This window comes from Harpia harpyja, chromosome 16, assembly GCF_026419915.1.
Source record: "Harpia harpyja isolate bHarHar1 chromosome 16, bHarHar1 primary haplotype, whole genome shotgun sequence".
Lineage (NCBI taxonomy): Eukaryota > Metazoa > Chordata > Aves > Accipitriformes > Accipitridae > Harpia > Harpia harpyja.
The window spans coordinates 31,860,080-31,882,581 of record NC_068955.1 but is presented as its reverse complement, the minus strand read 5'-3'; the positions used below and the strand labels follow the sequence as shown (position 1 = coordinate 31,882,581).

At 70.3% G+C, this 22,502-nt stretch overlaps 3 protein-coding genes across 3 annotated transcripts; 1 reads left to right on the top strand and 2 right to left on the bottom strand.

Moving 5' to 3' along the window:
* Positions 1–1,433: 1,433 nt before the first annotated feature.
* On the bottom strand, positions 1,434–7,384 carry CARNS1 (carnosine synthase 1). The gene is given in 9 exon segments (XM_052811771.1): positions 1,434–1,578; positions 1,580–2,773; positions 2,993–3,264; positions 3,363–3,594; positions 4,191–4,276; positions 4,813–4,993; positions 5,372–5,859; positions 6,248–6,337; positions 7,133–7,384. Coding segments are annotated over 8 exon segments (2,559 nt in total). The 5' UTR covers positions 6,321–6,337; positions 7,133–7,384; the 3' UTR covers positions 1,434–1,545.
* A 5,117-nt stretch (positions 7,385–12,501) lies between these two features.
* On the top strand, positions 12,502–16,146 carry PPP1CA (protein phosphatase 1 catalytic subunit alpha). Its single transcript, XM_052811580.1, has 7 exons — positions 12,502–12,641; positions 13,551–13,682; positions 13,873–14,103; positions 14,591–14,695; positions 14,850–15,073; positions 15,422–15,556; positions 15,795–16,146. The coding sequence occupies exons 1-7, from the start codon at positions 12,587–12,589 to the stop codon at positions 15,903–15,905; spliced, it is 993 nt and encodes a 330-aa protein (XP_052667540.1). The 5' UTR covers positions 12,502–12,586; the 3' UTR covers positions 15,906–16,146.
* On the bottom strand, positions 15,965–18,524 carry RAD9A (RAD9 checkpoint clamp component A). The gene is made up of 11 exons (XM_052811579.1): positions 18,414–18,524; positions 18,254–18,324; positions 18,000–18,134; positions 17,767–17,881; positions 17,546–17,645; positions 17,290–17,399; positions 17,079–17,185; positions 16,941–17,005; positions 16,762–16,863; positions 16,433–16,643; positions 15,965–16,355 (listed from the first exon to the last, which is right to left on the bottom strand). The coding sequence occupies exons 1-11, from the start codon at positions 18,475–18,477 to the stop codon at positions 16,257–16,259; spliced, it is 1,179 nt and encodes a 392-aa protein (XP_052667539.1). The 5' UTR covers positions 18,478–18,524; the 3' UTR covers positions 15,965–16,256.
* Between the last annotated feature and the right edge of the window lie 3,978 nt (positions 18,525–22,502).

The window sequence follows — 22,502 nt, the reverse complement described above, 5'->3', positions numbered from 1 at the left end:
ATTTTAGGGTCTCAGGCACTATAAGGGCTGTGCGTTATTTTAGGGTCTCAGGCACTACAGTGGCTGTCTCTCAGTATAGGGCTCGGTGCTGTCCCAGGGCTCGGGACATTTGGGATGGCAGCGCTGCCCTCTGCTCCTGGGGACACAGGGGGTGGGTGTCACGGGGGGTCCGGGTTCTGCTGCAGGGTCCCGGGGACAGCAGAGGTCCCGTGTCATTGGGGGGTCCCCGGGGTGGTTAGGGCGGGGTGCTAACCCGGGGATGTCCCCGCACCGCGGTGGGACACCCGGCTGCCCTGCCCTGGGGTGGGACCACTTGTACCGAGTCCTGGGCGTTATATAGGGTCCCTGGGGCTGGTTTGTTATTGTAGGGTCTCCCCAGTGACAGCCTTTTATCACAGGGGCTCCCCATACAGGTCTGTTCCCGCAGGGTCTTCCCAGCTGCTCTGCTACCACCGGGAATCCCCGGGTGCTCCTTTGTTATTGTAGGGTCTCCCTGTGCAGGTCTGTTATTGTCAGGTTTTCCCACACAGGACTGTTATTGCGGGGTCTCCCCACCTACGTCTGTTACTGTGGGGTCTCCGTCACGCTGCTTTGTTATTGTAGGGTCTCCCTGCCACAGCTCTGTTCTTGCAGGGTCTCCCAGTGCTGCTTTGTTATTGTAGGGTCTCCCCACATAGGTCTATTACTGCAGGGTGTCCCCACGCAGGTCTATTATTGTAGGGTCTCCCCGTGCCGGTGGGTGCCAGCACACCCCAGGCTGCGCCCACTGCTCTGGTGGTGGGGCCTGGGTGCTTCTGGGGGGCTGCCCTCACCCCCCCCATTAGCAAAGGTTCGTTAACAGGGCACCCTGTCTGTCCCCTGCCCTGGGGATGGCACGGGGAGGGCTGGGGGTCAGCGTGTCCCCTGTGTGTCCCCTGGCATCAGAGGGGCACTGGACCCCCCCCCCCCCAGCTGCGGGGACAGGGGACGCTGGGGCAGGGCTTTGGGGTGCCAGGAGATGGGGTGCCAGGGCAGGGGGCACAGGGAGCGCAGGGCTGGGGGTACGGGGGGGTAGGGAGGGACAGGGGAGGAGGGGGGGGATGTTGGGGAGCAGGGAATGGGGTGCCAGGGCAGGGGGATGGGGTGCCAGGGTAATGGAGGGATGCCAGGGGATGGGGCACCAGGGGAGTGGGGGGATGCCAGGACAGGGGGGGGATGCCAGCAATGGGGTGCCAGGGGAGTGGGGCGATGCTAGGGGATGGGGTGCCAAGATAGGGGGGGATGCTAGGGGACGGGGTGCCAGGGGAGTAGGGGGGATGCCAGGGGATGGGGTGGCAAGATGTGGGGGGATGATAGGGGACGGGGTGCCAGGGCAGGGGATTGGGACCAGGGGATGCCAGGGGACGGGGTGCCAGGGGATGGGGTGGTGGGGCTGTGGGACAAGGGGACGGGGGGCCAGGGCGATGCCAGGGACCGGGGCGGCGGGACCGCGGGAGGGGGTGCCAGGACAGCGGGTCGATACCGGTGCCCCCCCGCGCCCCCGCCGGCCCCGCTGCTTGCCCGGGGCTATTTGAAGTGGGATAGAAAATGCTCGACGGGGGTAGCGGGGCGAGTCGATGCCCAGCGCCTGGCAGAGCCCCAGCAGGCGCAGGCAGGCTTCTGCCCGCGTCGCCCCGCCGCAGGCAACGCTCAGGCAGGGCTCCTCGTACTCGCCGGCCCCCGCCGTCTCCTCGAAGAGACGATTGAGACGGACCAAGCCGCGACTTTGCAGCTCCCACAGAGCCCCCAGCCCCCCGCCGCCCCCCAGGGCCGCCCCGTGCTCCGAGCCCAGGCACATAACGCCGACCAGGTGGGCTCGGGGCACGGGGCGAGCGGGCAACACCGGCGGCAGCCCCAGCGCCACCAGTACGGCCGCCAGCAGCAGGTCGGGGCCGTAGACCTCCCGGATCCAGTCGCGTAGGTAGAAGCCCCCCATGCGGGGGTTGATCTCCAACAACCGCGGACCGCCCGGACCCAACTTCAGCTCCACGTTGAAGACGCCGTCCCGCAAGCCGCAGGCCAGGCAGCATTGCAGGGCTGCCCGTACCAGCTGCGCCTGCCGGTCGGCGGGCAGGCAGGAGGGCAGGCAGGCGGCCGTTTCCAGGAAGGCGGGCAGGCGCGTCGGGCCGTTGTCGGACACCCAAGCGCCCAACAGCCGCCCCTCGAAGACCACCAGGTCGACGTCGTGCTCGGTGCCCGGCACGTACTCCATCAGCAGCATGGCGTTGCCCCAGCCCAGCCCGATGCCCGGGTGATCGGCGTCGTCCCGGAGGTCGCGCCAGAGCCGGGCGGCGTGCGCGTGGCACTGCCCGGCGCTTTCCACCAACCGCACGCCGACGCCGCCCGCCCCGAACTCCAGTTTGGCCACGGCGGGGAAGGGCACGACGCCGGCCGCCCGTTCCACGTCCCCGTGGCTCTGCAGCCGGCGGCAGGGCACGGCGAAGGCGGCGGGCGGCGGGCGGCCCCGGCGGCACCGCTGCAGGTGCTGGTGCGTCCGGCTCTTCTGCTTGGCCACGCGGACGGCGGCGGGCGGGCTGCCGCGTAGCCCCAGGCGCTGGCACACCAGTGCCGCCAGTACCACGCAGTCGTCCCAGTAGGAGAGGCAGGCGTGGGGCCGCAGCCCCCGGGCGCGCACCAACTCCATCAGCCGCTCCGCGTGCTCCTCGTCCCGCCGGTGCTCCCGGCTGTCGTAGGGTAGGAAGGTCTGCACCAGCCCCGCCGCAAAGTGCTCCGGGTCCGACTCCACCAGGTGGATCTGCGTCCCCAGAGAGGTGGCACCGTGTCAGAGGAGGGGGGCACGCACCGCTGGCACCGCAGCCGTGCCACCCCCCCCCACACTGACTGGGACAGCGGAGAGACCGCCTGAGGCGTGGGCACAGCTACGGTGTGGCTGCTGTGTGGGGGTTGGCGCCCAGCGTTCACTCTGAAACCTACTGACGGCAGTGCCCACCAGCCAGCACCCCAGCCTCCTCACCCTCAGGCCGTAGTCGCGGGCCGCCTCCCAGACGAAGCTCTTGCTGACGCCGCCGGCCCCGATGAGCAGGATGTCCTTGCCCTCGACCAGGTGACACTGCGCCCGGTGCAGCAGGGTCTCGGCCAGCAGCCGGGGCAGGTCACCGGGGGGCTCCCCCACGGCGCGCCCCATGGCCTCGGCCAGCAGGCAGGTCTCCAGGCACCGCTGGCTGTTAGCGGACAGGGCCACCAGCTCCAGGGTGTCGTCCACGCACGCCAGCAAGAAGTCCACGCCTGGGGACGGGGACACCGCGCTCAGCACCGCGGGGCCAGCGCCACCCCCGGCGGGGTGGCCCCCCGGCAACCGGCTCTGCCCCCCACCCCACGCTCACCCAGGAGGTCTGTGCGGGCGCGGGCACCGCCGCGCTGCTGGGGGCTCAGCTCGGCTTCGGCGGCCAGGAGGGCGGCCGTGGCGGTCTCGGCGGCCCCCCGCAGCCGCGTGGCCAGGGCCTGCCGCTGGCCGGGGGCCACCACCCCCCACTGCTGCAGGCTGGAGTCCAGGCCCTGGGGCAGTGCCGCCCCGTGCCGCACCGGTGCCTCCGCGCGCCCCACGCCGCACGCCACCTGCGGGGACGCGTCGACGCGGGCATGGGGACACCGGCTGCCACCGGGACGTGGGGACATGGGGAGACGCACCGACCCGAGGCATGGGGACATGCGCTAACCCAGGGCGTGGGGACACAGGCTGCCACCCTGTAGCGTGGGGACACGGGCTGCCACCCTGTAGACTGGGGACGCGGTGACCCAGGGCACCGGGGACACGGGCTGCCACGCCATTGCCTGGGGACACGGGCTGCCACGCCATTGCATGGGGACGTGCACTAACCCAGGGCATGGGGACACGGACAGCCACCCAGGGCGTGGGGACACGGGCTACCATGTCGTAGCCCGGGGACACGGGCTACCATCGGGGCCTGGGGACACGCAGGGCCACCAGGGTCTGGGGACACGGACGGCCACCAGGGTCTGGGGTCATGGATGGCCACCATAGCCTGGTGGGACACACGGGGCCACCAGGGCATGGGGACAGGTGCCACCACCCCGTAGCCCCGTGGGACGCGCACGGTCGCGCCCCACCCGCGGGTGGGGATGCTCACGGCCACACCCACCGGGCCCCACCTGTCTGAAGGGGAGGAGCCTGGGGCGGGCGGGGCCCGTACCTGGCAGAGCTGGGGCCGGTCCCCCCAGGACCTGCAGACGAGGGTGCAGATGCGCAGGGCCACGGGCAGCCGCGGGGCTGGGCTGCCTGGGGGGCGAGGGACAGGGCAGGCACGGCCACTGCCCAAGGACGAGGGGTCCCTGCCCGTGTGTGTGTCCCCCCCCCCCCCCCCCGCCGTGGGGTTCTGGGACCCCGTGTGACACCGCGGTGGCCCCGGCCGACCCCAACCCCAACAGACCGCGGGCTCCGGCATGGCTACTGTCCCCCCACCCCAAGCCCACGGGACCGTAGGGGATCGATGGTGGTCACCCCATCACCCTGCCCTGCCCCAGGGGACCACGGGGGTCCAGGCTGGCCACTTTGTCCCCCCCCCCCCTTACCCCAGGGGACTGTGGGGGTCCAGGGTGCCCTTCTCCCCCACCCCAGGGAACCGTGGGGGTCCAGGGTGACCACCTTCACCCCCTGCCCCAGGAGCCCGAGAGTTTGGGTGCCCCGATGGCCACCCACCCACCCACCCCAGGGGCCGGACACGTGGCCGGCACAGCCGCGGGGACCCTGGGGGGGGGGGGGGGGCCCTTCCCTCCCATCCCAGGGTGGTGGGCACCCGAGGGCGGGGGCCTTACGTGGGGGGGGCGTGGGCAGGCGGGCGGTGGGCACCAGGGCCTCCAGCAGGACGCTGTCCTCCTCCCGCAGCCCGCCGAGCCGGGCACCCACCGCCTGCGCCACCGCCGCCCCCTCCTCCTTCCCGTGGGTGCTGCGGGTGCCCGTCCCACGCCACCGCCACCCCGCCGTCCGCACCGCCACCTGCGCACACCCCGCCGTGTCACCCCACGCCGTGGCCACCCCGCCACCCGCACGCCCCCCCACCGCCACCCCGGGCCACCGCCACCCCCCCCCAACAGCCACCCCACCGCCTGGGAGCGGTTGTCACCCTGTGTCACCAGTGACACCCTACTGGCGTGCGACCCACAGGTGCCCCTGCACGCCCCGCTGTGCCCCACGGGTGCCCCCCCACCCTTGTGCCCCTGCACACCCCGCTGTGCCCCGTGGGTGCCCCCGCACACCCTACAGTGCCCAGGACCCTGACCCCTACACCCCAGCTGTGCCCCCCATGTCCCTGCCCACCCCTCCCACTGTACCCCGTGGGTGCCCCCCCATGCCCCGCCGTGCCCCCGTGCCCACCTGGCTGTAGGGCTCCATGGCGGTGCCCCCCAGGAAGGCGCCCACCTCCTCCTGCACCAGGCTCTCCTGGCCCTGGGGGTCTTCCAGCCGCACCAACCTCACCCCGGGGGCCACCGGATCCGCGGGCAGGTCCCCCCCCGGCCCCAAGATGAAGGCCAGGGTGGGGGGCACGGGCAGGCCGGCGCGGGCCGCCAGCACCCAACGGGTGATCAGCGGGTCCTCGAGCCGGTGGGTGAGCGGGACCGAGCCCCCCGTGGGGCAGTCGAGGTCACGGGCCAGCTCGCCCACCCAGCCGCTCTCGGGGCTCCCCGTCGCAAAGGTGCCCGTCACGTAGTTGGCCCGGCGGGGGGGCACGAAGGTCTCCAGGGTGCTGTGGCCCCCCGCCTCGAAGGAGACCCCCCGGGAGAGCAGCAGGGACCAGGCACCCGGGGACGTCTCCGAGGGCACCCGGCTGGCCCAGGTGGGCGACAGGCACAGCACCATGGCACCTGCGGGTGGGCAGGGGTGCGGGCAGCGGCTGTCCTGGGCCCCCGGCCCCGAGACCCCCCCCCCCGGGGGGGGGGGCAAAGGGTGCACCCACCCAGGGACGGAGCATGGGGGGAGCGATACTGCGGTTGCCCTGGCACCCTGGGTTGGCATTTGCTGCCGGCACTGGTGTGTACTGGGGTTAATGGGGCTGCAGATGTGGGGCACGGGGGGGCTGGCGCCAGCATCATCCCCTGCCTCAGTTTCCCTCCCGGTCCCGGTCACGCAGGCACAGGCGGGTGTGGGGAACGCCTTGGCCCAGGGTTGGAGTAGCCAGCTGGGACATGGGGAGCACCCGCTGTGGGTTCACGGGTGTCTCTTACGGGGTGGGGGCAAGGGGGCTGCACCCACCTGGGCAGCGGGTGCCACCCTCCAGCAGGACGGGCAGGAAGGCGGTGGGAGAGCCCAGGATGCAGACGGTCATGTCCAGCGGGCCAAATCCTGCCAGCAAGGCAAGAGTTAACAGCCCGGGGATGGGGACCCTCGTTGCCATCCTGTCCCTGCCACCCCAGCCTGGCTGTGAGCCCCCAGCCACCCCCCTGTCCCCAGCCTGGCACCGTGCCCCCAGCACCACCCTTGTCCCTGCCACCCCCGTGTCCCCAGCCTGGCACCGTGCCCCCAGCACCATCCCAGTCCCTGCCACCCCCGTGTTCCCAGCCTGGCACCGTGCCCTCAGCACCATCCCAGTCCGTGCCACCCCCATGTCCCCAGCCTGGCACCGTGCCCCCAGCACCACCCTTGTCCCTGCCACCCCCATGTCCCCAGCCTGGCACCATGCCCCCAGCACCACCCTTGTCCCTGCCACCCCCATGTCCCCAGACTGGCACCGTGCCCCCAGCACCATCCCAGTCCCTGCCACCCCCGTGTCCCCAGCCTGGCACCGTTCCCCCAGCACCACCCTTGTCCCTGCCACCCCCATGTCCCCAGCCTGGCACCGTGCCCCCAGTACCATCCCAGTCCCTGCCACCCCCATGTCCCCAGCCTGGCACCGTGCCCCCAGCACCACCCTTGTCCCTGCCACCCCCATGTCCCCAGCCTGGCACCGTGCCCCCAGTACCATCCCAGTCCCTGCCACCCCCATGTCCCCAGCCTGGCACCGTGCCCCCAGCACCATCCCAGTCCCTGCCACCCCCATGTCCCCAGCCTGGCACCGTGCCCCCAGCACCATCCCAGTCCCTGCCACCCCCAGCTCCCAGCCCCGTGCCCCCCCATGCCAGCCTCCCCCGTGCCCCCCACCCGTGCGGGGCTCTGCGGAGTGGTCCAGCGTGTGGGGCAGCCCCTCCTGGCGCAGGGCGCTCTGGAGCAGCTCGTAGGCGTGGGTGGCAGAGTCGGGGTCCCCGCTGTCCTCGGGCACCTCGCCATCAGGGGCCTCGTCCTCCAGCCAGCCCGGGCACAGTGCCTCCGGCCCTGCCCACTCCTGCTCCTTCGGGCTGGACACCGGCTCCACGCTCGTCTGGTCCACGGAGAGCTGCGGGGAGCAGAGATGGGGCTGGCGTGGGGTTAAGGGACTGGCATGGGGCTGGCGTGGGGCTGGCGTGGGGTTAAGGGACTGGCATGGGGCTAATGGGTTGGCATGGGGTTAAGGGACTGGAATGGGACTGGCATGGGGTTGGCATGGGGTTAAGGGACTGGCATGGGGCTGGCATAGGGTTAAAGGACTGGAATGGGACTTGCATGGGGCTGGCTTGGGGCTAATGGGTTGGCATGGGACTGGCACGGGGCTGGCATGGGGCTAATGGGCTGGCTTAGGGTTCAAGGACTGGAATGGGACTGGCGTGGGGCTGGCTTGGGGCTAATGGACTGGCATGGGCCTGGCATGGGGCTGGCATGGGGCTGGCATAGGGTTAAAGGACTGGAATTGGACTGGCATGGGGCTAATGGGTTGGCATGGGGCTTAGGGACTGGAATGGGACTGGCATGGGGCTGGCATGGGGCTGGCATAGGGTTAAAGGACTGGAATTGGACTGGCATGGGGCTGGCATGGGGCTAATGGGTTGGCATGGGGCTTAGGGACTGGAATGGGACTGGCATGGGGCTAATGGGTTGGCATGGGACTGGCATGGGGCTAATGGGCTGGCTTAGGGTTCAAGGACTGGAATGGGACTGGCGTGGGGCTGGCTTGGGGCTAATGGGCTGGCATGGGCCTGGCATGGGGCTGGCATAGGGTTAAAGGACTGGAATTGGACTGGCATGGGGCTGGCATGGGGCTAATGGGTTGGCATGGGGCTGGCATGGGGTTTAGGGACTGGAATGGGACTGGCATGGGCCTGGCATGGGGTTAAGTGACTGGAATGGGACTTGCATGGGGCTGGCTTGGGGCTAATGGGTTGGCATGGGGCTGGCATGGGACTGGCATAGGGTTAAAGGACTGGAATGGGACTGGCATGGGGCTGGCATGGGGCTAATGGGTTGGCATGGGGTTCACATGGGGCTAAGGGGTTGGCATGGGACTGGCACAGGGCTGGCACGGGGCTAAGGGACTGGCACGGGACTGGCGTGGGACTGGCGTGCGGCCGGCATTGGGGCAGACACTGGGTGGGCACGGCGGTAGGATGCTGGCATGGGGGACATGGGGCAGCCGTGGGGGTAAGGGCTGCCACGGGGCAGTGGGGCACAGGGTGCCGCTGCCCACACGTGGGTGGGGGTGTCAGGGGGCTGCGGGTGCCGGGCACAGAGCCACCGCCTCGGGGATGGCGGGGCAGTGCCAGCCACCGTGGCCGCCAGCTCCCGGACAAAGCGTCCCCTTGTCCCCACGGGGTCACGCGGCGGGTGGGCACAGCTCGCCACGCCGCCCGCTTCCCTACAGCAGTGCCCGGCACTGCCGGGGCTCACCGGGGCCGTGCCCCACCGGGATGGGGCACCCACCTCTGCCCGGTTCCCCCCACCTGGGGGCCACTCACCATCCTGGTGACCGAGGGGCTGCAAGAGACGGACGGGCAGAGTCAGCGGGACTTCCGTGGGGACCTGCCACCCCCTGGCCACCCCCACCCAGTGCTGGGGACCCCCCTCCTGCAGCACCCACCAAGGCCAGGCACCATTCCTGGGGCACCCCTCGGTGCCAGCCGGGGTGACCCCAGGTTGTCCCCTCGGTGCCAGCCCCTGTGACCCCGCCAGCTCCGGCTGAGCCCGAGCAGGGATTAGCGTAATCCCATGCCAGCTCAGCACCGTCGGGGGCAACCCCGTGCCCCGGGGTGCCAAGGTGCCCTGGGGATGTGGACCTGGGTATCTGGGACCTCCCTGTCATGTGTCCCCCCCCCCATAGGGGTGCCCCAGCTCCCAGCAGGGTGCCTGGCAGACCTGGGCACAAAGGGAAACTGAGGCACGGAGCTGAGCGGTGCCCGCTTGCAGCCACCCAGCCAGGGTCCCCCAGCTCAGCTCCTACAGCCCCATGGGGGGGGGGGGCTGGGACCCCAGAGGCCACGGGGACAGTGTCCCCGTGAGGTGGCTGGGACCCGGTGACAGGGTTAGGGGACACGTGGCTCTGTCCCCTGCCTGCCGGTGAGCGCCTGCCAGCATGAGGACCCCCCAAGACCCAGACATGGGGCAGCCACAGGGGTCCCAGCAGGTCCGTGTCCCACCCCCCCCCCAGCCTGGGGACTGTCCTGTGCCCCCTCTGTCCCTGGCTGGGGGATGACCCTGCGGTCCCCAAGCTGGGACAGCTGTGTCCCCCGCGCCTGCCCCGGGTACCTTGGGGTGGGAGCCGTGGCCTGAGAACGCGCGGGGGACGAGGGCTCGGGGAAGCCTGGCACAGGGGACACCGGTCGGGTCTGGCCTTTAAACCCCCGTCCCGTGCCACCCCGGGGTGCCCGGCCCCCAGCCCCGTGCCCCGGATTAGGCGGCGGGCACGGCGGGTGGCACAGAGTCCCATTGTCCCCTCCGAGGCCGGGGGGGGGGGCACGGGCACCTCGCGCCAGGCGCTGGCACCCTCACCGTGAGCCAGGCTTGCACCCCTGTCCCTGGCCTTGTCCCCGTCCCCAAAGACAACGAGGGACAGTAGGGAGGCCATGGGGACGTGCCGCCGCGGCGGGACCTGGGGCGATGGCTCAGCGTGCCAGGGTGTCCCTGTCCCACTGTCCCTGTCCCCAAGCTGGCCAAGCTGGGCATGGCCCCCCCCCCTCCCCGTCCCTGTCCCCTTCTCCGCAGCATGGCAGAGCTGCCAGGCCACACGTCCCCCGGCTTAGGTCCAGCTGCCCACGGCGTCACTGTCACCGTCACCGGCAGGCACAGAGCCACCAGCACGGCCGCCACGCCGCAGAGCCCTGCACACCTGCCCTGCCACGCTGCTCGGTGCACACACGTGCACAGGTGCACGTACACACACACACGCGCGCGCGCGCACACACACGCAGACATGCCCGTGCACACACAGTGACGTGCCCGTGCACACGCATGCACGTACACATGCAGGCATGCAGACATGCACATGGACATTCACAGCCATGCCTGTGCACGCGTGCACATAAACATGCACGCACACACGCGTGCACAAACACACACAGCCATGCCCGCACGCGTGTCCACGCGCACGCACAGACATGCACACGTGCACACAAACGTGCCCGCATGCCCGCGCACACGCGTGTACACTCACAGCCCTGCCCGCACACACGCACATGCACACGCGTGTGTGCACACACGCGCACATGTGCACACCCCCCCCCGCGACCTGGGTCCCGCTGCTCCTGCACCCACCCCCCCCCGTAAAAAAGCACCCACACCCACGCACACCCCCCCCCCACCACCACGGGACCCCACACTCGCGCCAGCACCCACCGGCGGTGACGGTGGCGGTGGCGGTGGCGGTCGGTGTGTCCGGTGCTGTCGCGCCCCGAGCAGCGGCTGTGCTCGCTCCGGTCCCGGCGGGGCGGCCCCGGGGAGGGGCGGGGCGGGACCGGGGGAGGCCCGGGGGGGGCCGAGGGAAAGGGGGGGGGGGGGCGCGGGGTGCGGAGCCCCGGCGGGGGCGGGGGGGGGGGGGGCTGGGAGAAGGGGGCAGCGGGGGGACCGGGGGCGGGGGAGCCACTGCGGGGGACGGGGACGGGGACAGGGGACGGGGACGGGGACGGGGACGGGGACGGGGACAGCCCGGCGGGGTCACCCGGGGCCGGCTGTAAAACTGACACCGCGGAGCACAAATGTCAGGGCTGGAGCCGGGCGGCTGCACCCCCCCCCGGGGAGCTATTCCCGACCCCATGGCACGGCACAGCATGGCATGGCATGGCGTGGCACAGCAGAGTATGGTACAGCATGGCATGGTATGGCATGGCACAGGATGGCACGGCATGGTATGGCACAGCACTGCACAGCATGGCATGGTATGGCATGGCACGGCACGGCACGGCACAGCATGGCACGGTATGGCATGGCATGACATGGCACAGTATGGCACAGAATGGTATGGCACAGCACAGCACAACATGGCATGGTATGGCATGGCATGGCACAGCATAGTATGGCACAGCATGGTATGGCACAGCACTGCACAGCATGGCACGGTATGGCATGGCATGGCATGGCATGGCACGGCATGGCATGGCACAGCATGGCATGGCATGACATGGCACAGTATGGCACAGAATGGTATGGCACAGCACAGCACAACATGGCACGGCATGGCATGGCACAGCACAGTATGGCACAGGATGGTATGGCACAGCACAGCACGACGTGGCACAGTACGGCATGGCACGGCACGGCATGGCATGGCACGGCACGGCATGGTATGGCATGGCACAGCATGGCATGGCACAGTATGGCACGGCACAGCATGGCATGGCAAACAGGGAACGGTACCACGCGGCACGGCATGGCACGCAGGGAACAGCACGGCACGGCGTGGCCTGCGGGGCGCGTGGGAAATGGCGTGGCACGGCACGGCGTGGCTCGGCACAGCCCACGGCACGCGCAGCACGGCGCAGTGTGGCGTGCACGGTGTGCCACGGCGCGCCCACCCTCCGCGAGCCCTGAGGAGGCGCGGGGGGGGCACAAACGGGGCCCGGCCCCCCCCGGCCCCCCCTCCCCAGGGTGCCCGCGGGAGCCCAGGCTTCGGGGTGCCGCTGGGGACACCCCGGGGTGGCAACAGCCTCCCAGCAACAGCCCGGTGTCGCTCACGACGCTGGTCCCAGCGTCCCGGAGCGGGGACACGCCGGGCCCCGGTGGCCCCCCCGCCCCCCCCCCCCCAGACTGCCAAGCACCGTGTCCTCCCGTGTTGCCCCCCCCCCGTGTCCGTGTCCCCTCCGTGTCCCCCCTGTCACAGCCCAGTCCCGGGGACCCCATCTATCCCGGTCCCTCCCGGGATGCTCCCCCCCCCGCCAATGTCCCCAGGCTGTCCCTGTGCCCCGGGAAGCGCGATGCGGGTACCCGCCGTCCCCCCTGTCCCCCCCGGCCCCCCTCTGCCCGGGGTGTCCCCGTGCCACGGGCGTCCCCACGTCTCTGTGCCGTCGACGGGGGGTGCCTGAAGAGCCCCCACGCCGGGGATGGGGTGTCCCCGTGCCCCCCCATGGCGGGGTTGGGGTCCCCTCTGTGTGTCCCCCCCCCCCCGCGTCCCGCTGTCGCCGGGACCCCCCCCCCCACGTCCGCTGCCGCGCTGATTCCTCCGCTCCGGCAGGGGGCGCAGCGCCACCCACCGCCCCCGCCGGCCGCTCCCGCTGGGCGCACGAGCGCGAAGGGGCGGGGCGGCAGCGTCCGGCGGCCATGGCGGACACCGAGAAGCTCAACCTCGACTCCATCATCAGCCGCCTCCTGGAGGGTGAGCGGCCACCGCCACCGCCGGCACCCCCCGACCCCCCCGCACCCCTAACAGCCACGGATTCCCCTCCCGCAACCACCTCGGGATCCCCACAACGGCCTCCGCCCCCGCCCCGAACGGGCCTGGTCCCCTGAACGGCCTCCAGCCCGCACCACCCCCCCCCCCCCCCCCCCCGCCCCGCCGCCTTCCACGGCCCTGGCCCCCCCCCCCAGCTCCTACCCATCCCACAACGGCCCCAGTCCCCCCCCAACAGCCTCCCGTCCCCCAAACGGCTGGCCAGCCCGGGGTCTTCCCCACCGTCAGGCCGGGGCAGTGCCTGAACCTCGGGGGGGGGGGGGGGGGGGGCTGGAGAATATGGGGGGGGTGCTGGAGGCTGTGTAGAACTGGGGACCTTGGGCTGGATACTGGGGGACTGTGCAGGGGATGGGGCCTGGATATTGGGCTGGGAGGTTTGGGAGGCAGAAGGGAAGTTTTTTTTTTGGGGGGGGGTATTGGGGGGTTGTGGGTTTGGGGGACTCAGGGGAGTGGGAGGGCTGGTAAGGGGGCTGTTGAATTTGGGGTAGGGTGGGGGGACTGCGTTAGGGGATGTGGGGTGACGGGTGTGTTTGGGCGCGGGGGTGCTAGGTTGGCAGGCACCGGGGAGGGGGGAGGATCTGGGTTTGCAGGCCCCGCGGTTTGGGGGGCCCTGCCACAACCCCAAGCTCTGGCAGGAGAGGGGTGCGCTGGGGCAGGGGGTGATTCATGCCCACCCCATTTTGGGGCAGGCCAGGACCCTCTCTGGGGGGGGGGGCACCCGAATCCCTCGTGCCCGTTGTTCCCGTGGCTGATGCCTGTCCCTCAGTGGCAGGGCGTGGGGGGCGTGCGGGGTGCTGGTGGGGTCCCTGATGCCCGTCTCTCTGGTGGGGCCAGTCCAAGGGTCGCGGCCGGGGAAGAACGTGCAGCTGACGGAGAACGAGATCCGGGGGCTGTGTCTGAAGTCACGGGAGATCTTCCTGAGCCAGCCCATCCTGCTGGAGCTGGAGGCACCCCTCAAGATCTGCGGTGAGGGCTGGCTGGGTGCCGCACCGGCTGGGCACGGGCTGGGCGAGCCCCCGGGATGGGTGTGGGGCCAGCTGGGGGTCCCTGTGCTTCCCTGGGGACGTGGATGGGCAGCACTGGAGCCCACTGTGGGGTGGCGTAGGGGACTGCAGGGAGCTGGGGTCCCACGCACACCCTGTGTCCCCCCCCCCAGGCGACATCCACGGGCAGTACTACGACCTGCTGCGGCTCTTTGAGTACGGGGGCTTCCCCCCTGAAAGCAACTACCTGTTCCTGGGCGACTATGTGGACCGGGGCAAGCAGTCGCTGGAGACCATCTGCCTGCTGCTCGCCTACAAGATCAAATACCCCGAGAACTTCTTCCTGCTGCGCGGCAACCACGAGTGCGCCAGCATCAACCGCATCTATGGCTTCTATGACGAGTGTGAGTGCTCGGGCTGCGGCCGCGTCCCCCCACAACCCCTCTGCCATCCCCGCGCACCCCGTAGCCGGTGTCGTCCCCGTGCTGTCGTGCACCAACCCCATCTAGAGCTTCTGTGACCAGGGGGAAGTCCTCCTGCCACCCCCATATCCCCCTGCATCCCCTGTACCATCCTCATACCCACAACCAACCTGTACCACCCCAGTGCTCCCAGCACCATCCACACTGAGTGTCCCACGCCTGCCCTGTGCCCCCCCTGCCAACCACCTCTACGAGCGTGCACCCCGAGGAGACCCCCTGCGTGAGGCAGTGCCACCCCATGGCATTGCCCCGTGCAGCCGGAGCTCTGCCGGGGCTGATGGGCCTCTGGGCGGCTGCGTGTGCTTCACCTGGGGGGGCACGAGCCCACGGTGGGGGCTCTTGGGGAGCCCCGCACGCCCCTGTACCCCCAAAGGGGCAGCACTAGGCACCCACACGCACTGCCTTGCAGGCAAGCGGCGATACAACATCAAGCTCTGGAAGACTTTCACCGACTGCTTCAACTGTTTGCCCATTGCCGCTATCGTGGACGAGAAGATCTTCTGCTGCCACGGAGGTGGGCACAGCCTTGCCTGGGGCTTCAGGGAAGCAGCCACCGGGGGCTGGAGGGGGGGGGCGGGAGCTCTGTGCTAATGCTTTGGGGGTGCCCTGGGGGGACAGGGGCTGTTGCTGAAGAAGCAGGGCCTGACGCAGCCCCCCGCTTCTCGTAGGGCTGTCTCCCGACCTGCAGTCGATGGAGCAGATCCGACGGATCATGCGCCCCACGGACGTGCCGGATCAGGGCCTGCTCTGCGACCTGCTCTGGTCCGACCCCGACAAGGACGTGCAGGGTTGGGGCGAGAACGACCGCGGCGTTTCCTTCACCTTCGGGGCAGAGGTGGTGGCGAAGTTCCTGCACAAACACGACCTGGACCTCATCTGCCGGGCGCACCAGGTACCGCCACCGGGCACCTGGCTGCTGGGGGCAGGCGGGTGCACCTTTGGGGTGTGGATTTGGATCCCCAGCAGGTACTGGGTATGGGGCAGGCGTTTCTACCCCTTGTATTTGCCCCTCAAGGGCAGTATTTGCTCTAGGGGCTGCCCGAGTCTGTACAGGTGGGATTCCAGCGAGGTATTTGCCCCCAGAGGGGGATGTTTGACCTTGGGCATGCTGGGGGGCTTGTCGGGACTCTGTGGGTAGGACCCCTGGGAGTATTTGCCCTAGGGGATGGGTATTTGCCCTGGGGGTGGGTTTTTACCCTAGGGGCGCCTGGTTCAGCACTGTCTCCCGATGCCCACGCAGGTGGTGGAGGACGGCTACGAATTCTTCGCCAAGCGCCAGCTCGTCACCCTCTTCTCGGCGCCCAACTATTGCGGGGAGTTCGACAACGCAGGCGCCATGATGAGCGTGGATGAAACACTTATGTGTTCATTTCAGGTGGGCTGGGGGACATGTCAGCGGTGGCGGGGGGTGGCAGGCAGGCCTGTGGTGACTGCGGGGGGGGGCTGCGGGAGGGCCCCGGTTCCTGCAGGGAGGGGAGGCTGGGGCGCAGGAGGGAGAACGGAGCTGGGGGGGAGCCTCCACCCTCAAGGTGGGAGGGAAGCGGGAAGCTGGGGCAGGAGGGGGCACGGCGTGCGGCCTCCCCCCACTCACCCTTTCCCCTCCCCTTCCCCAGATTTTGAAGCCGGCTGACAAGAACAAGGGCAAATACGGGCAGTTCAGCGGGCTGAACCCCGCGGGACGCCCCGTCACCCCTCCCCGCAACTCTGCCAAAGCCAAGAAATGAGCCGCGAGCCACCCCCTCCCCGGCTGGGGCCCGGCCCCCCGCCCTCAGCATCAGGTCGCTTTTCTTTCGACTCGTTTTTTATTTGTAAGATCCTGCCCCCCCCGCCACACTCCACCGAACCAAATACAGCCCCCCCCAGGGCAGGGACCGCCGGGGCGAGGGGGGACCCCAGAGCCCAGCCCTGGGATGGTAGTGGAGGTGTGGGGCAGGAGGATTTTTTGGGAATAAACTTGTAATGGGTCGTGGGGGGGTGCCTGTGTTTGGGGGCCGATACTGGGTCGGGGCAGCACCCATCCTGGTGGCTGGACGCTGGAGGGGTGGGGTGCCGGCAGCTCAGCACCCTCAGGGCTCTCAGTACTCGCCATCGCTGTCCTCCGCCAGCACCTCCTGGGCAGGGGCCAGGCCGGGCCCCCCTGGCGTCAACACCGAGCCAAAAAACAGCGAGCGAAACTGTGGGGAGAGGTGGGGGTCAGGAGGGGGCTGTGCCCATCCCCCTGCCCCCAGGCACGCCCGTGCCCATCCCAGACCTTCTTGTGAGGTGGGGTCCCCAGCACAGCTCCTTCCTCCTCCTCCTCTTCCTCCTCAGGGTCGCTTTCGGCTGGATGCGGGGTGCACAGGGGGAAAGTGGGGATGGGGGGCACCCCCGAGCCCTCCTCGTAGGCGCTGGTTTCCATGGCAATCATGTAGGACTCCAGGTCATCGGCAAAGTCATCTGATGGGGCGGGCAGGTGGGACACACTGTTGGGGAGAGAGTGAGTAAGCAGGGGCAGAGTGGGGACCGTTCACTCTGGTCCCTACTGATGGCAGCTGAGCTGGGACTGTCACCTCCCCAGAGGCTGACACAAGCCCCGCTCACCCGTTGGCCGTGGGGGGCTGCAAGTTGCTTTCTGGGTCTGAGAGGGTGGCCAGCACCAGGTGGACCTCCAGCACTGCGTCATCCAGGGTGAAGATCACCGGCCTGGGGGCACAGAGGGCCTGAGGTGGGGGGGGCCAGGGGCAAGGCTGGCACAGGGGGGCCGGGGTGCCCGCTCCTACCTGCCAGGCACGTCGTAGTGGATGGTGAGGGGCAGGTTGGAGGCCTCAGCGAAGGTCAGCAGCCCCTGGGGACAAAGAGGAGGTTGAGGGGGGGCTGAGGGGTGACGTGGGGCTGGGGAGTGCTGGGCAGGAACTCACCCGAAACTCCTTGAGGCAGAAAGTGATGCGGGAGCCCGGGACCACGGCCGCCGTCTGAAACTCGTCCTCGGCCAGCCACAGCTCCGTCACCATCGTTTTCCCTGGCTCTGGGGGGGGGGGTGTGTGGGGTGGGTCAGGGGGCTGTGCTGGCGCCCCGAGGCCAGGGAAGGGGACACACACACAGCCCCCTCCGCCCCACCGCAGGGCTCACCCGCTTCGTCCTCCACGTGGTTCCGAAGGCTGATCTTGCCCCCGGGGCCAGCCCCCAGCGTCACCTCAGCCAGCGTCTGGGGGAAGTGGACCACGGCCTCTGCCAGCACCCTGGGGGCACACCTGCAGCTAGAACACCCCCCACCCTCCCCGAGGGTCCCTTCTTCCAGCCCCCTGCCCATCCCGGTGCCACCCCAATGCCCCTTTTGCCCCCCCCCCTGCCCCGCCGCGGTGTGCCGCTGCCAGTCCCAGCTCACCGTGCTGGGGCGCAGAGGCTGCTGGCGCAGCGCTGGGTGTCGAAGACGGCCTGCAGCCGCTCGCACTCCTGGAAGGTCAGGTTGTGGGTCTTGGTGACGCCTGGCAGGGACGGCACCGGTTCAGCGGGACAGGACGGCGGTGCCGGCGTGTCCGTGTGTCCCCTCCCGTGCCGGCGTGTCCGTGTGTCCCCCTCCCGTGCCGCGTCACCACCGGCACTCACCGTACTTGCAGTGGAGCTGCACGACGAGGCGGCTGGCGCGGGGTTTGAGCAGGATGAGACATTTCCCCACCGTCTTCTCCAGCGAGGGCAGCGAGCGGAAAACACCCAGGAAGGACTTGCGGGGCAGAGGGACGGATACGGGAGAGGGTCACCCTGCCTGGTTCCCCCCCCACCCCAGAAGAACGGGGAGCTTTTTGGGGGTTGGGGGGGGGTGACCGAGCAGGGTGCTGCACCTTCATGAGGACTTTGCATCGGCAGAGCTCTCGGTGGGGCTGGGGGCCGCCCGCCTCGTACAGCTGGAAGAAGAGGGGGGCGAAGAGGAAGGAGGCGAAGGCGGAGCGGGACGAGTTGACGGCGCGAAGGGACAGCTGGGGGAGACACGCAGACATGGCACCACGTACAGGACAGACGGTGTTCCCCAGCCCCAGCGGGGATGGACGGGGGGGTCCACAGGTGCCCCCCCCCCCCATTTCCCGGTGCCCCGTACCCCGCTCTCGGTGGGTTCCAGGTAGAGCTCGTCCCCGATGCGGGACAGGGAGTGCACGGCTCGGCCGAGGACTGGGGGGGGGTAATGGGGGGGTGGTGAGGCAGGGCACCCCCATACCCCCCCCCCCCCCCGTTAACCCCCCCCCCCCAGCCCCGCTCACCTTTGACGTTGCCGCCGGCGACGATGCACTTCATGGCGGGGAGGGGGCGGGGCTGGGGCTGCATGCCCCGCCCCCGAGCTTAGATCACGCCCCAACCACGCCCCCTTCTCCTCAAAGCCACGCCCCCACCAGATGGTTGCGCCCGGCGTCCCCCGCGGCGGCGGCCTCAACGCCCCCTCCCGCCCACGATGGATGCGCCCAGCCCTCTCCCCCCACGCCCCCCCCCCCCCCGGCAGTTGTTCCTCGTCCCGGAGAGCACCGGCGGTGCCGCCCCCCCCCCCAGCGGCTCCCGGAATGGTCTTGCCCTCCCCCCGCTATCCAGCCGCCAGTGGTTCCTCCCGCTTCACCGCCGCGCCGGCACCTTCCCCGCTCCCGCGCCGCCCTCACCCGCCGCCTTCCCATTGGGTGGGAGACTGCCTCCGTCCCGCCCCCGCCGGCGGTCGATTGGTCGGCGCGGCCGCGTGACGGCCCGGCGGCGTTGTCGACCCGGCGTTCTCGCGCCGGCCTTGCCCTCACGTGACCGGGGGCGGCCCCTCCCCGTGCTCCAGGCGCCGCGCGCGCGGGCAGGCCTACCCCCCCCCCCCTCCGTGGCTCGCTATTGGGCGGCAGGGCGCAAGCACCGCCTGCGATCGGAGTGACGTGCCGCTCAGCCAATGGGGCCTCGACGGCGAGCGGCGGGTGTGCGTCCCTCAGCACGGCTCCCTGGGCCCGGCCCGGTCCGGTCCCGTCCCCGCTCCCGGGTCCCAGCCTGCCCTCGTCCCGTCTCCGGGCTCTCGTCCCGATCCCGTAGCCGCCCGCCTGCCCCCGGGTCCTTCCCTGGCCCTCCCGGGTTCTCCCCGGGGTCTGTGCCCTGCCTGCAGCCTGCCAGGCCCCGGTCCTCACCCGGGAGGATCCTCTGGGCCTCACCGAGGGGCCTGTGGCGTCCCCGACGGCTTCGGTAGCCCCGGCCTGCCCCGTGGTTCTCCGCAGGACCCCAGCCTGCCCGCTCCCCTGCTCCTCATCCTGCTGGGGCTCCAGCCGCCCCCTTCTCCCTTCAGCAGCTGTCCCGTCAATGCCTGGCGAGCATCCCCTCACGCCCGACTCCCCCTTCTCTCCCAGCAGCATCCAGGGTAAGGCCACCCTCCGTCAGGTTCACCCTCTCCTCTCCTTCAAGCTGCTGTCGCCAACCCCTGCCTGCACTCCTGGGTTACGGTGCTCCCCGGTGCCCACCCGTGGGCCATGTCTGTGTGGCTGGGAAGGGCCGCAGCTCTGCGGAGCTGGGTGGCCACGCACACGAGGGTGTGCAGTAGCTGGCAGACCCATCCCTGCTCCGGTGCTTCCCGGGAGCCCGGTGTTGCGGGGACTCCTGCCCCGTTGCCTGTAGGCCTTTGCCTCCTGGGCAGTGGCTGAGGGCACACGGGGGAGTGGGGATGCTGTAGGCGGGTTGAAGCTCGTACCTGGAAGGCCGGCACCGTGTCTGAGGCGGGTGAGGGTATGAAAGCAATAAAGAGGGTAAGGGGTCCCGCCGGGGAGGCTGGGTGAGGGGGGAGCTCAGCAAATCGCTTTCCTCATGCAGGCAGCCAGCCTGGAGCGACTGGCTCTCAGGTTGGGGCCTCGAGGGAGGCCAGGGGATCTGGCTGCGAGGAACTTGACTCGAGCTCGCAGCAGGGTCCTTCAGCCGGCTCCTGCCCGCGGCAGGATCAGCGGCTGCCCAAGTCCCTCCTCCTGGGCTCGGTGGCCGTGGAGCCCGAGCAGAGGGGCCCCAGTATGCAGCCTGTGGAGCACGGCTGGCACCTGAAGGGGGAGGGGGGCGCAGAGCCCCTCTCCCACGGCTGCCGTCTTCCAGCGCGTGGCCACGGCCTCTCCTCCTCCTCCTCTTTTCCGTCTCAGGTGTGCCGCAGGCGCTCAGCACCTCTCCGAATGCCACGCATCCGGGATTTCAGACCCGACGTCTCTCGGCAGTGCATCTCCTCCAGGTACGCAAACTTTCGACCTTTGCGGGGCCGCTCTGCGGGCCAAGCCACGTGTGTGCAGCGGCTGGGCTCGGACCGCAGGCAAGAAGCTCGGGGGACTCCCAGGCCTGCCTTGGCCTGGGCTCGGGGTCCGGCCCCCCGGGGTCGGCTGGATCTGGCTCCCTCCGCCCCTGGGGTGAGCACTGGCTACCGGCCCCTTCCTCCCAGGAGGAGGAGGAGGACGACGGGATTGTGTGTGAGCGTCCGTTCCAGCTCTTGAACAGCAGCCGGGCTCCTCTGGAGCCGGCGTCCCCAGGAGGGGCTCTGGCCTCGGGGCTCGGCGTTTTATGGGGCTGTGGATAGGACGCAGCTGGCTGCGGTCGTGACACACACACCTCTGCGGTGGCCAAAGCCACGCGCACCCCTCCCTCTTCCCCTGGCCGCCCTGAGCCAGCGCTGACGAGGCACCGGGGACTGGGCTGGATACGGGCCGGGGGCAGGAGCCTGGCAGCCCTCAGGGGGCTCTGGCACCCCCAGGCTCAGCCCACCCCTGCTCCACCTCTCCCAGCACACCCCCGGGGTCGGGGACCCTCATCCCTGTCACCTTCCCTGCCATCCCTGGGTGCCCCCTCCCACCCGGCGGGCTCCGGGCTGTCTCCCTGCCCGCTTCTCCGAGACCCGCGGCTTCCTTCCCGACACGGCGTCCCGAGCACATGGCGCGGTGCCCTCGCCCAGCCAGCGGCGCGGGGAGACAGACGGCCACAGCTGGGCTCCTGCTCCCTGCCCGGCAGGAGGGGACAGGCGCCTGCCGCCGTGGGGCCGAATGGCTGCTCGGTGTCCCGAGGCATCCCCTGGCTGCATCCCGGGGGTGTCCCCAAAGAGCCGGGACAGTGTCCTGACTGCCCAGCCAACAGCTCAGGGAGGGCTGCAGGCGGTTTGGGGCTAAAACCCTCCCCGGTGCCAGGCTTCCTGGGTCCGCTCCGGCACTCGGGGCACTCAGCAGTCCCTCTTCTCTCTCTCCTCCATCTGCCAGGGATCCAGGGCTCTGGTGCAGCCCCGGGATGTCACGGACGGCGCTGGATGCGGAGCTGGGGACCGTGGAGGGGCCAGGTAAGAGCACGAGGGGCCAGAAGCGGGCAGGCAGGGACCGTGGCACGGCGGCGGGCAGGCGGCGAGCTGCCCGCCGCAAAGGTCAGCAGTGGGAGGCAGGGCCGGCAGCGGCGCCGGCGGAGGAACTCGTGTCGCCCCGGGCTGGGACAAAGGTGAGGTCAGCTGCCCACGGCGCTGCCGCCGGTGACGTGGTCCTCGAGGGCAGAGGGGGGGGGACGACACGGCCTCACCCACACGGGGCCGTTGCGGGCTGGTGCCCGGGGCTGAGCGGGCGGGCAGGGCCTGCAGGGGAGGAGGAGGATGATGCCTGGTTGGGGCTCTCCAGCGGTCTGACCTGCCTGTGCCGTGTGTCCCCCCCTTGTCCCAGGGTAGGGGGCTCCATCTTGGCACTGCCGGCTGGCACCGGGCTCTCCGGCAGAGGAGAAGGGGCTGGGGAAGCTGGGAGGCAGCTGGGGGGAGTAAAGGCACTGGCTGGGGAGGGGGGTCTGGCGCTCGCTGCTGGGCTGCCGGCTGTTTGAGGGGGCTGCCGCGGCTCTCGTTTGGGGGCCGCATTACCCTCCTCCTCCTCCTCTCTTCTCTCAGGTGTTGGCCCAGCGAGAGCCGTGCAGCCGCCGAGCTGGAAAAACTCACCAGGAACGACCTCGGCGCTGCCTTTTGGAGAGGGGACAGGGCAGTGACGGGCAGCCCTGCTGCTGCTTCGGCAGGCAGGACTTGAAGGCCCCCCCTCCCCACCCCTTGCCCCCCCCCCGGGGCTGGCAGCCGCTGCTGGGGCTGCGCTGCAGCCCCCCGGGGGACGTGAAGGCGGCTTTTTTTTCCCCCCAACTGCTCCACGCTGCTGGTGGGGGCTGTTTGCTGGGGGTGGGAAACCAGATATCCTGCACCGCGGCTGGGGGAGCGGTGAGGCTGGCCCCACGCCGTGCGGGCAGGGGTGGAGGTGGGGAACCCCCTCCGGCACGGTGCTGGGGGAGCCGGGCCGAGGCACCTTCCTTCGGCAGAGCCGCTCTCGCTGGCTTTCCTGGCGCGAGAGCTTGAGCACCTCCACCCCGGC